Source organism: Primulina tabacum, chromosome 7 (genome assembly GCF_025594145.1).
Source record: "Primulina tabacum isolate GXHZ01 chromosome 7, ASM2559414v2, whole genome shotgun sequence".
Taxonomy (NCBI): Eukaryota; Viridiplantae; Streptophyta; class Magnoliopsida; order Lamiales; family Gesneriaceae; genus Primulina; species Primulina tabacum.
Window position 1 is genome coordinate 15,254,702 of NC_134556.1, and position 14,448 is coordinate 15,269,149.

General features: G+C 37.2%; 1 protein-coding gene and 1 non-coding gene across 2 annotated transcripts; one reads left to right on the forward strand and one right to left on the reverse strand.

Moving 5' to 3' along the window:
- The first annotated feature begins 4,361 nt into the window (after positions 1-4,361).
- Positions 4,362-6,305, forward strand: LOC142550583 (uncharacterized). Its single transcript, XM_075659657.1, has 4 exons — positions 4,362-4,557; positions 4,816-5,478; positions 5,896-6,062; positions 6,105-6,305. The coding sequence occupies exons 1-4, from the start codon at positions 4,362-4,364 to the stop codon at positions 6,303-6,305; spliced, it is 1,227 nt and encodes a 408-aa protein (XP_075515772.1).
- LOC142552424 (small nucleolar RNA R71) lies at positions 4,888-4,993 on the reverse strand. Its single transcript, XR_012821756.1, has one exon. It is a non-coding gene; the product is annotated as a small nucleolar RNA R71 (small nucleolar RNA).
- Positions 6,306-14,448: the final 8,143 nt, after the last annotated feature.

Sequence of the window (14,448 nt, forward strand, 5' to 3'; positions counted from 1 at the left end):
ATCTTACCCCTTAACCACCACATTTGCAACATATTCTCCAAGCTTTGGAAAATGATACATCGAAGAATTAAGATAAAGACGAAAGTCATACCTCATGGTTTTTGCGTTGGCAACTAACCTTACATCACCTTTCTTAATTCCAAATTCATATGGATCATCCCATTGCATTCTTTCACCAATAACACTATCTCGCCTCCTCATCATGACTTCATCGGATTCCTGCAAAGAAGAATTAACATCGCTCGGGATTGAACCGGCTATATCATCACAATGACAATAAACCACTTTGTACAAAGGTACTTTAAAGGGTTTATTCAAAAATACATAAGTCTCAACCTCACTCTTTTTACTCTTTTGGGCCTTTAATTCATTTTTCTTTTCTTTTTCTTTGGCCTCTTTTTCTTTTTCCTTTTCTTTTATTTCATCATTCTCTTCTTTTTTTCTTTCTATGGTCATCTCACTCTTTTGTTCACTCATTCTTTTGACCATATCACATTTTTTTCACTCATTTCAAGGAATTTCAATTGATTCTCAAGAACAACATTTGGATTCAATTGAACACATGAAATATTTTTTTCTTCAAATGTTTTGAGCAACAAATTTTCTTCTTGCCTACTCTCCTCTTCCTTAATAGACAAATCACACATTTCTTTTTCCCCACCTAATGATTCAGTCCTCACTGTATATTGTTCAACAACATTCATCTCACTAACTAGTGGCATAACATCATCTTCAACTCTATTAATCACCACCTCAAATTCATGTTCTTCTACAACCGCAACTTCATGTTCAAATTCTCCAACAATCTCAACCTCCACTTGAGATTTAAATTCAACCGACGACTCTACTACTGTCAGCTCCTTACGTTGACATTGGCTAGTATCACGCCCAAATTTTAAACACCAACAACATATAATATCAAAAGTACTAGAATTTGAGATTTTACTTGTACCTTGATATTCATATTTGCTAGCTTTACATCTCGACTGCTCCCTTGAACTAGCAATGATTTTCTCTCCCTGGTTGCAATACCAACTACTCTCCTCACATCCCCTATCATCATCTCGATGCAAATACAACGATCTATTCCCTCCAAATCTTCTACGTCGCCTATCCTCATCATGTTGCCTATCATCATCCCGATCCAAATACAATGATCTATTCCCTCCAAATCTTCTACGTCGCCTATCCTCATCATGTTGCCTATCATCATCCCGATCCAAATACAATGATCTATTCCCTCCAAATCTTCTACGTCGCCTATCCTCATCATATTGCCTATCATGTATTTCCTCTTCTTCACTCCGCCTATACATCTCACGTAGAGGCTTAAACTTCTTCTCCCATATTTTATCCAACACTTCTAACATTGTTTGAAATTGACGATCGTCAACCATTATACCTGCAAGAAAAGGTTAGTATAAAACAATAAAAGATAAGTTTTCTCACCACGAATCCTCACTGATCACTCCAATGGAAATTCACTCGTCTCTCTTTTTTTCTTCACTACAAAATACTCACCGGTCACTCCAAAGAAATAACGCTCGCACTCAAGTGTTTTCACTCAAATTTGATAGTTCTCTCTAAGATGTGCTCAAACTTTGTACTAACAAGATTCAACTTGTGGACACTTGCAACTGTCTCACTTGGACTGCACAAAACAAAGAACGATAGAATAACACAGATTTGAAAACATAACAAAGGATAACACAGATCTGAAAACAGAAACGATGGAATAACACAGATCTGATAAGAGAACGAAATTTATGTTTTTCTTTTCTTATATAGAAAGATTTGACAATAGAAACGAAAGGCTAACACAGATCTGAGAACAGAACGAATTTTAAACAGATCTGAAAATAGAAACAAAAGGATAACACAGATCTGATAACAGAACGGATATATATATATTTTTTATTTTTAGACAGATCTGAAAATAACAACAACAACAATAACTTACTTGAGTTCAATGAGCCAAAGCTCTGATACCAAATGATGCGAATCCTCGTACGAATGAGAAGCAAACACGATTATCGAAATCGCACCCTCAACTCAATAACAAACAAGGATCGATTATGGTGTCCCAATCTTTTGAAACAAGTAATGATTTGTGATATTCACCTCTAAGCGATTAAAACTTAGCAACAATTATCAACGATAAAACAATTGAATTTCAAACGAACCTTCAAAGATCTTGTTTTGACAATCCGAGCGAAAAACAATCGACAAACGCCACAAAGATGCAATCTTTGATAAGTTTGATTTGTGTTGAACAAAGCAAGATGCCTTGCAAATTTGAGAGAAACTCTTCAAAATATTTTTATCAATCTTCAATAATGATTATCGTTCATAGTCCTTACAAGCATTAAATAGACAATAAAATACAAGAAAAACAACATAAAGTAGTGTAAAAAGTCATAAAGAACTTGTCTAGCAAATTTGACACGGCACTGCGCGCGGTGGCGCATGAACTGGCGCAGCCGCGCGCATGGTTCTGCACCCGGACAGCACGGGGCGCGCGGTAGCGCCACTTCTGGCGCGGGCGCGCGCACTGTCAGCACGGGCGCGCCGCTTCTGGCGCTGGCGCGCGCGCTGTTCTGCTCTGCGCTAGCGCGCGCTGCTGCACTGCTTCTGGCGTGCGCACAGTTCTGCCCATCTGCGCTAGCGCGTGCTGCTGCTTCTGCACATCTGCGCTAGCGCGTGCTGCTGCACTGCTTCTCTCGGGCCATTTTGCACTCATATGCTTAGTTGTTCGGGATTCCTTCATTATACTATTTGTTGAACTCCACAACTTGCTTGGATATGCTTGATTCATCATTATTGATCTTGAAGGTCCGAAACAACGACACTCTCTAAATCTCCTTCCAATCATTTGCACACGGTGCCTAGCCAGATTCATATCAGATTTCTTCCCTTATTTCTGAATGGGAGAGGATATGTAAAGGAATTGGGGATGAAAATTGACAGATTCATTCAGAGCCAAGGAGTCTAGGGAAAGAAAAAGCTTGGAGCAATTTTTGGGACTGAAGATTCGAAGATTTCCGGGCATCATTCCTCGCACTTTCGGCACGAATAATATTTCTAATCTAGTTTTTATCATTTAAACATTGTTGTGTTTATTCTTACCATGAATTCTATTAGCTAAACTACAATATTTGTTCGTATTTAAGGGGATCCTACCCCGAAAGTGGTTTGGTTAAGTCGTATTTCAGTTGTTGGTTTATTCTTGATTATGCTACTGTTTCGTTATAATTATTAAAGTATAGCTAACTTTAATAATAATCTTATATTGCGAGTGAATTCGAGAGAATAGTTTGTGATAAAAACAAGTAAAATATTCCGTGGATCTACAATTTACATTGACATATGAAATTGGATACGCGCCACCGATAGTCATAGTCCGGTCGGGCGAAAACTAGGGGATTTCATAGATCGATATGCGATTCACTCTTAATAAATATTTAAAGACATTTAATTACTCCACTGAGAGAATTAGTTTGTCATAGCTCGAGAGGGCGTGTTCAATTGAATAGGAAATCCTGTAGTAAGCATACATCACTATCGAACGAATTAATTAATTAACGAGGGGTAGTGTGAGGCCCGGGGCCGAAGAGGGCGGGCGGTGATCGCCGGTGACATGAGGTTGCACGGACAATGAGCGGCTCCTGGCAGGCTTCTAGGTGGAGGGAACATGAATGAACCGATCCCACATGGGAATGAGAGGGATTCCGAGACTGTTCAATGTAATGGACTGTATAGTTGAAGAAGACTTAAAAGATTTGATTGGTACTATTCATATCACGAAGGTGCATCTTCTTTTCGTAGCTCATCAAATAAGAACTCCAAAGTTAAGCGTGCTTGACTTGGGGCAATTTTGGGATGAGTGACCTCCTGGAAAGTTTCTCAGGGTGCGTGTGAGTGAGGACATAAGCACGCTGAAAAGACTCGTCTCATCAAAATCTATGTAAGTGGTTTAAAATTTATATTTCAGCATTTAATTATTGACTTGTTCATTGAGTTTTTATTTAATCTTAGTAGTCATAAACAACCATTCAAATTTCGTTGCTAAAGATTTGATAACTATAAATAATAATTTCAAAATACAATCTTCAATGGAACGATACTCGTACTCGCGTACATGATACTATTACTTGACATCGTGCACTTGCGATTAATTTTCGAGCATACAAAATCATATTTTTATTAAGGATTCCACAGTGCAAGTTTTGCTCGATCAAGTTTTTGGCGCCGTTGCCGAGAACTATTAATTGACAATTTTATTTTTAGTTATTTTCTTTAGCATTGTTTTATTTTTCTTGAGATAACACTCCATATTCTATTTCAGATATCTTTTCCAGTTCATGCCAAAGTCACTTGACGTGGAGCTTGAGCAGTTTGACCCGGAAATTGAAAAAACTTTCCGCAGACAACAGCAGAGACTGAAGGAACTGATGGAGAGGCACGAGCACGAGCATGAGGAGGAACGCCATAAAGGCAGACATGTTGAGATGCCACGCCGTATACCGATGCTAGAGTATGCCCAGCCTTCTTTGGATGGTGCACGCCCCATCATTGTGAGGCCTATTGTGCCGGAAAACCACTTCGAAATCAAGCCAGTCATAATTCAGATGATTCAGAATACAGTACGATTTGGAGGATCTGCAGTAGATGACCCAAACACGCACATCGCAGATTTCCTTGAAATTTGCGATACTTTTAAATTTAATGGAGTTTCTGATGACGCTGTTAGGTTGCGTTTATTTCCTTTCTCCTTATGTGACAAAGCTAAAGCATGGTTAAATTGTTTGCCTGTAGGTTCGATCAGCACATGGGAGGACATGGCAAAAGCCTTTCTCATTAAATACTTTCCTCCATCTAAGGCCATGAAGCTGCAGGAAGACATAACCACATTTGCTCAATTCGAGCAGGAGTCTTTATATGAGGCATGGGAGTGTTTCAAGGATCTATTGCGAAGATGTCCCCATCATGAAATGCCAATTGGGTTAGTCGTTCAAACTTTTTACTATGGCTTATGCACTCCTAATCGTACTATGATAGATGTTGCTGCTTGTGGAAACCTACTGCGAAAAACTGTTGAGGAAGGATATGAGTCATTGGAGGAGATGGCTGCTAGCAGCTATCATCCTCAATCTGAAAGGGACAACCAGCGAAGAAATGCAGGAGTTCATCAGGTAACTGACCTTTCCGCTATTACTGCACAACTTGATGTCTTGAACAGGAAATTGGACGGCTTGAATATGGGTGGCACGGCTATGCGTCATCAAGAGATATTCTATGATAAGTGTGGAGGTGAACACTTTGCGAAAGACTATCGAAATGGAAATCCCTTTTATGCGCAAAAAGGGGCACCAGTGAATCAAGTGGGAGTCCAAAATCGTCGAAGGAATGATCCGTATTCGAACACATACAATCCTGGATGGAGGCAACATCCCAACTTCTCATGGGGTGGCCAAAACAGTCAGAATCGACCAGAAGGAGGACAACCATATGGGAAGCAACCAATGTACAGATCTGAACCTCCTAGAGAAGAAAATTCCAATTTGGAGCAGATGATGTCTAAGTTCATCTCATCTACCGAAACTAGACTCCAAAATCAAGATGCATCGATAAAGGAGCTAGAGAATCAGATTGGACAGTTAGCTAAGATGATAGCAAGTAGAGAGACGGGCACCTTGCCAAGTAACACAGAGACCAATCCAAAAGAGCAAGTGAAGGCCATCGAGTTGAAGAGTGGAAAAATTTTAGAGTCTAGAGGGACAGAAAGAAATCAAGTACTGGATGAACAGACTGAGTCATCAAAAGGTAAGTCTTCTAACTCTACACCAGCACCCACTGCACAACCTAAAATTGTTATCCTTCCACCTTTTCCTGCAGCATTAAAAAAGGCGAAATTAGATGCGCAATTCGGTAAGTTCTTAAAAGTATTCAAGAAATTGCACATCAATATTCCCTTTGCTGATGCGCTGATGCAAACGCCAAGCTATGCTAAATTTTTGAAGGACATCTTAGCAAACAAGAGAAAATTGGAGGATCATATGACGGTAAATCTAACTGAAAATTGCTCTTCTTTGGTGTAAAACAAGATCCCACCAAAACTTAAGTATCCAGGGAGTTTTTCTATTCCTTGCGTGATTGGTGATATCCTTTTTCATAAAGTTTTGTGTGATCTTGGTATGAGTATTAATCTTATGCCTTTATCTGTATTGAGGAAACTCGGATTAAGAGAACCTAAGCCAACAAGGATGTCCTTGCCACTAGCAGACAAATCTGTCAAATACCCGTGAGGAGTCGTAGAGGACGTCCTGGTAAAGGTGGACAAATTCATATTTCCTGCGTATTTTGTAGTACTTGACATGGAGGAAGACATGGACATGCTCTTGATTTTGGGGAGACCATTCACTGCGACTGGCAAGTCCCTGATTGATGTTCAAGAAGGGAAGTTGAGATTGAGAGTGGGCGAGGAAGAAATTACTTTTGACGTGTTTAATGCTCTTAAGCACACACTGCACACGGATGACTGTTTTAGAATTGATGCTGTGGATTCACTTGTATATAATTTTGTGAAGGATTCTATGAAAGACCAATTGGCAGCCACCCTCACAACTAAATTGAAGGAGGATGACTTGGACGAAGAGAAAGCTGAAATAGTGGCATACTTTAATGCCAACTGTAACGCCCCGAAAATTTTAAAGTCCACGCGAACCAAATGCACGAGTTATTAAATTCATGTGTATTTTAATTAAATGTTTCAATTACATTAATTAATTATGTTGTGCATATTTACATGTTTAAAATATATTTTTCTACATGGTTGCATTAAAATATATTTTTTTTAAAGGTTATTTGAGTTGCAATCGAAGAACGGAGACCGATGGCTGAAAAATAGAAAATATTTTTATTGGTTAATTTTTTTTAATTATTTTAAATAAGGGTGATGCTTTTTCTTATTTTTGAAAATAAGGAGTTTTGAGATGATTTTATATGCCGGGATATAAATTTTATCGGTGTTGGTTTTTCAACAAAAATACGAACTTTTTGGCAACCCGGCTAATAAAGTAACAAATTTAATTAAACAAAACTATTATAATATTTTAATTAATTCCAAATCAAGCACTAGTGGGCCTAATTTGGGGGCTTAATGGGCTTAAGCTTAATTAAAGAATTACTTAGTATATAATATTTTAAATCACCTCAAACCCTACATTCGTCACACAAAAACACATGCCTCTTTTTCTGAAAATCCACCCCATATACACGACAATACACAAATTATTTTGAAGAAAATTTCGAAAGAAGCTTCAAGGGTTGTCAAGCCCAGGTCCTTCGCGTCATCGTTCTTCGTCGTCAACGTATATTCGTTCGTTTAAAAAGCAAAGGCACGCCATACATATCCTTTTATCGTCTATCACATCGTATTATCGTTTTAAATATCGTTCATATGAAAAGCATGATATTTTTATTATAATTTTCGTAATATTGCGTATGCTTGTAATAAACTTAAGGTTTGATGTTCCAAAACATGTATATTGTGGTGTTAAGGGACTGCCATGACTGGGAATTGTTAAGGGACAATTTTACACAAGTTAAAAGGCCCTAGACACACACCTCACACGCTGTAAAACAAAAGAAACAAGCTGGTGCGAGGTCCTTCTGTCATATGATCATGTTGGCTCGGTTTTAGTGTATAGGTGGCTAGGCTTGGGTTCGGTTGGACCAGGGCTTGGCTAAGGGTGTGTATGAGTCAAGGGTGGAGTCCTAGCCATGCTAGGACTGGAGTACAGGGCTCGGGAAGGAGTCCTAGCCGAGAGGGTTGCTGCTGCACGCCTTGGTGCAGCAGCGTGCAAGCGACGTGTTTCAGCCAGGGGTCACGGGCTGGGCTAGGGTGTCTCACTAGGGTCCTAAGAGGGTGCACGACAGGCTGGTTCAGGGTCTGGGTCGTTGGCTAGGGTCCTAGATACAAAAACGTAGAGTCCCTGTAAGGTGGGTTGCTTCTCGGCTGCAGCACTTGGGGATGGCTAGCTTCAGTTCTGTGGCTGGGGGCTGGTCCGTGGATTCCTAGGGCTCCAGGAGGGTGTCCAGAGGGTTTGGTCAGGGTTTGGTCTAGCATGGCTCGAGGGTGGCTCGAGGAAATCGAGCCATGGCTCGGGTCCAACCTTAGAGGGTCAAGATAGGGTTTTAATTGACCAAATTAATCGAAACACGGCTCATGGGGTCGAGTTGTGGTTCACGAGGGCTAAAATAATATAAAAAGTCTAAGTTTTTAATTTAGGAATTTTATATTAAAGTTTGGAATTTTTCGGGATTTAAAACGTCGTAAAAACGAACAAATACAGATAAATTAAAAAGTTTAATATTTAAGCTAAATAAAATTATAAGAAAATTAAGTTATGCTTAAATAATTATTTGGTACATTTTAGAGTCAATAAAGTCAAGAAAATGTCAAAAACATGAAATTTTACGTCTATGGGTAAAACGGTCTTTTTACACCAAAAATTAGTAAAGGTCATGACAGTGCTCTAAATGCTATTGTTATGATATTATGATTATTTTTAAATTTTTATGAAATTTTACATGAATAAATTATGAATTTTAAATGTCTATTGGTTTTTTATGATTTAATGTTGACATTTAAAATATATGTTTCATGCTTGATTTCAAAAACAAAAATGATATGTTATGCATGATTTTATAAAGTGATGAGATTGTAAAACGTTGAAGGAAGTGAAATAATTGTGACTATTGAGGTTATGTAGATTTCGGGTAAGAATGGGAAGGTCGTGAGGGAAAAGACCCCAGAGGGAGCCCATTTATGGAAAAAGACCCCAGAGGGAACCCGACGATCGTATTTTCATTCGAATGAGGATAGGCCAGGGCTCAGTTGACCGGTGAGAGTGTTGCTTGTGTCCCCCGCCACCCAGTACTGTGGTTTCATGTCGATGGATCCATCGACTTTTTGAGGTTTGAGGAAAGTCACAATTAACAATCTGAATTCAATAAAAGAGAAGGAAAATGTTTATGATCATGATAAAAGGTTTTATGTTATGTTGAGGAAAAGGAAAAGGTTATGGGTCATGTTACGCAAGTCATGAAAATGTTATTTTTACCTAAAGAATGTTTCATTGTTGTTTGTGATTTTTATACGTATTATTTGTTATAAAGATTATGGTGTGTTGAGTCTTTAGACTCACTAGGTGTGATGGATGCAGGTGAGTTTGAGGGAGGGGTTTCGATGGTTTACCTGACTGGACTGAAGGTGCACACAACCCGAGGACCAGCGCTTATACTTCTTCTGCAATTATGATTTATGATTATGATTTACGTTAAAAGATTTTAAGACTATTTATTCATGTTTTTGAGGGATTTTTGAGAGGTTTAGTATGAGCTATACTTTTCAAATTTATTGCTTTTTAGGTTTGGTAAACATTTGAAGATATCATTTCTTTATGACTATTTCACTTGATTTTAAATACTAGTTGGGGTTAATGTTTTATTTTGAAATGAGCAAAATATTTTAGTATGGGTGATTGGCCGAATTAAGCTAAGTTTTTTTTAAAAAATAAAAATTTCTAGTACTTTTTAAACAATAAAAAGTGCAGACGTTTCACCAATCATCCATGGAAAGAGCCAATGAGGATGAGACTGAAGGATTTGGGAGAGCGAAAAGATTTGACCCCTCCAAAGTCAAGCATCGAGAAACCACCGACGCTTGAACTCAAGCCACTGCCTCCACACCTAAAGTACGTATACCTAGGTGAGATTAACACTTTTTACCTGTCATTATTTCTGCAGCTTTGACAGATGGCATGGAGGAAAAATTGTTGCAAGTTCTCAAAGCGCACAAAAATGCATTTGCCTGGAAGGTGGGAGACATCAAGGGAATAAGTCCATCAATCTGCATGCACAAAATCTTGATGGAAGAAAAGTACTCATGTAACGCCCCGGAAATTTAAAGGTCCACGCAAACCAAATGCATGCAATTATTAAATTCTTTTGTATTTTAATTAAATGTTTTAATTGTATTATTTAATTAGTTGTGCATATTTGCATGTTTAAAATATACTTTTCTACATGGTTGCATTAAAATGTATTTTTAAAAATGTTATTCGAGTTGCGATCGACGAACGGAGACCGATGGCTAAAAAATACAAAACGTTTTTATTAAATAATTATTTTCAATTATTTAAAATATGATTGTGGGTTTTTTTTATTTTTGAAAATATGGGGTTTTGAGATGATTTAATACGCCGGGACGAAAATTTTATCGGTGTTGGTTTTTCATCAAAAATGCGAACTTTTTAACAACCCGGCTATTTAATCTACAAACTATTTTACCAAAAACTATTTTAATATTTTATTTAAATCTTAATTAAACTAATGGGCCTAATTGATGGCTTAATAGGCCTAAAAGCCTTGTTAGTGTTTAATTAGTATATAATATATGATTAGCACCCCAAAACCCTACAACTCCCATTGAAAACTCACGCCCACAATTCTGAAATCCTACCTAGACTACACGGCACACACTTGCTTAGTAATTGAAGACATTTTTGAGAATTTGCCAAGGTGATTCAAGCCAAAGGTCTTGCTCCGTTCTTCGTCATCGTCAACGGTTTTTCGTGCGTAAATCTCGCAAAGGCATGCCTACTCTTCCCTTCTAAAACATCATCACACCATATTATATTTTTGTGCATGAAAAATACGAAATTCAGGTTGCACTTTGCATTATTTTCGAAATTTCATGTATATGGGTTCTAAAACATGAGTTTTGTTTGCCAATAACATGTATTTATATGGAATAAGGGACTGCTATGATATAGGATCAGACCATCATGCTCTCACGTGAATTTGGACACCAAACCATACGCACACACGCTGCACCGAATCGAGAAAAAAAAGGAGAAGCACTTTCCTGTGCAAACTGTCATGGAGTTCGGGTTTCATGTTGGAAGGCCAGGGCTTGGTTGGCTCGTTCCAGGGGTTGGCCAGGGTCACGAGGGAGTCAAGGGTAGGGTCTTAATCATGCCAGGGTTCGAACTAAGGGGACTGGGAGGAGTCCTACCCACTATGGGCTCCTACCCGAGAGTGCATGTGAGGCGCGCAGGTTCAGTGCTTGCGTGGGGGCTATGGGGGTTGGCCTGGGGTTCAAGGGCTGGGTCAGGGTGCGTCCTAAGGGTCCTAGGCGAGTGCTGGAGTGGCTAGTTAGAGAGCCAAGCCATGGGTTAGAGTCCTAGGCACCAAAACGTGAGGGTCATACCTATGCAGTTCTCGGCCAGCACATGGTGGGACTTGGGGGACTTGGGTTTTTATGTTTGGGGGTTTTCCGTGGGTTCTTATGGTTCAGTAGGGTACCTAAGTGGGTTGGTAATGGTCTGGTTCATTATGGTTTGGGGGTGGCTCGATAAAATCGAAAGATGGCTCGGGTTGAACCTTCAAGGGTCAATTAAGGGTTTTAACCACTAAATTAAATTGGAAAACGGCTCACGGGGGTCGAGTCACGGTCCATAAGGGCTAATATATTATAAAAAGACTAAATTTAAAATTTAGGAATTTTAAATTAAAGTTTGGGATTTTTCGGAATTAAAACACCTTCAAAACGTCAATTTGCGAAATAATTAAAAAGCCTAGTTTTTAAGCTAAAGAAAATTATGGGAATTTTAATTTAGGCTAAATTAATTATTTGGGACATATTAGAGTCAAGAAAATCCAGAAAAAGGCAAAAACGAAAAATGTCACGTCCAGGGGTAAAACGGTCTTTTTACACCGCAAAATTAGTAAACGTCATGGCAATGCCCTATTTGCTGTTTTATATGTTAATATGAATATGTGACACGTTTATGAATTTTTATATGTTAAATTATGATGTTTTTTAAACGTCTATGATTTTTATGATTTAAATTGGTCAGTTAAAAGATATGTTGCATGCTTGGTTTCAAAATAAAAATGATATTATATGCATATTTTTATAAGTGATGGAAATACGACATGTTGAAGGATGTGAAGGGATTGTGACTACTGAATATGTTGGAAATATCGTGAGGGTTATGGTCCCAGTGAGAGCCCGACGATCGTGTTTCCTTGGATACGGATACGAATACGAATATGTTAATACGTTGGCCAGGGCCCAGTTGACCGGTGAGAGTGTTGCTGGTGTCCCCCGCCGCCCAGTAATGTGGTTTTTTTAGTTGGATCCATCGCCCAATACGTTTAAGAATACGAGTCACAATCACGATCTGAATTCAACAAACACGAACATGAACACGAACATGAATATGAATACGAATATAGATTTGAATATGAATATGTTTAAGTGATATGATTATGTCTTTTGAAAATGTTTTTATGCATCATGAAAATGTTTACGAAAATATTTAAGTTTAAGTTTATGCATTCTCATGAAAATGATATTTTAAGTACAAGTATTTTTCACCGTTATATGTTAACTGTATTACGTATTACTTGTTATCAAAGATAGGACGTGTTGAGTATTTAGACTCACTAGGTTTGTTGACGCAGGTGAAATAAATAACTATGATATTGGAGGTCTTGACGAGTGACTTGCTGGACTGTCGGTGCACATAACCCGAGGACTAGCGCTTCTATTTCCGCATAAAAGTTTATGACTTTAAGTTAAAGATTTTTACGACATTTTACTTTATGCTTTTGAGAGATTTTTGAGAGGTAGTATGGGCTACACTTTTCAAATATTTATTGCTTTTTAGGCTTGTTAAAACGCTTTATGATTTATTGTCTTGACTATTTCTTTTTGCATTTTCAAATAGGAGTTGGGTGTTTATTTTTTTATGAATATGTGGATGTATAACCGAAAGTGTGAGGATTTAAAAAAAAAATTTATAGTACTTTTTAAGAAAATGAATAAGCTGACGTTTCGGTTGGTATCAGAGCAAAGGTCCTGTAAAGGGTTGTGCCACCATCAGTGCTGGGAAGCTTAGTCGTCAAGCCTCAAATTTGTAAGTTTACATGCTTTATATGATTTTATGATTTTATCTGCATAAGTACATGAATTATATATTTACGTCACATGTTTAATAGCTTTATGATAATATATGATTTATGTGCTTTGAAATTTTTATACGTGATACGATATGAAATAAAAAATTATTTGAATTCAACGCATGTTGGCTTTGTGGTGGAATTGGACTATGTTGATTTTTGGGTATTAGAATTGACATTCTACTTTTTGGGCTATAAGTTAATCGTGAATATTATGAACTCTTTTGGGACACATAGATTCTTTAAGAAAATATTTATGATTTGTGGTTACTACTTGAATTAATTTTTGGGAATTAGACATAAGAAATAATTATTCGAAGACTGCGCTTATCTTTGGAAGTAAGAAAATGTATAAATTGAGATTTTTAAGTTTGATGAAAGGTAAAATTGGTTATAGGAATTGATTTTTGGGTAAATAAGTTTAATTTATCAAAATTTATGTTATGGGAAACTGTAGAAGAAAATTAGAATACCGAGAAATTATGGTTAACTGTAGGATTTTTGAAATTAAGGAGCAGTTAGGATGATTTTTGAGGAAATTAAGAATTTATCTTGCGAATATTAGGGAATTTGGGGACTAGTTTAGCATTAAGCGATAATTAAATGGTTTAAACGATAAGAATTTTGAGGATTTAGACTTTTAAGAATATTTAGAACCTTGGGATATCTTGGGTTATAACGTTATAAGAAATGTTAATCAAGGATTTTTTAGGATGAATCGATATTAGGCTTGAAAAATCTAAGCGTTAACAGATGCGTTTGGGATTTTAAGATTGAAATATGATAAGCCGACGAACATTTTGGGTATAAATTAAGGAAAGTAATATACGATAAGTATGGTCATCCATATTTTATATTAGGAATGTTAAGAAAAGTCGAAAAGGTAAAAATAACATAGCGCTTAGTCATTATGGGTCTTTTTAAGTTGCGATTTGAAAATAAGGATTTAGAAGGAAAATTTTAATTGGGATCAAGGAAACGTAAGGACATTCTAAAACTTAAGTTTGATCAGAGTAGCGCAGCGGAAGCGTGGCTTTTTGGGATATTAGAACTGAATCTAAACTTTGGGTTATTAAGGATAAACGAATTTCGAGGACGAAATTCAATTTAAGGGGGGAAGATTGTAACGCCCCGGAAATTTAAAGGTCCACGCAAACCACATGCATGCAATTATTAAATTCTTTTGTATTTTAATTAAATATTTTAATTGCATTATTTAATTATGTTGTGCATATTTGCATGTTTAAAATATACTTTTCTACATGGTTGCATTAAAATGTATTTTTAAAAAAGTTATTCGAGTTGCGATCGACGAACGGAGACCGATGGCTGAAAAATAGAAAATGTTTTTATTAAATAATTATTTTAAATTATTTAAAATATGATTGTGGGTTTTTCTTATTTTTGAAAATATAG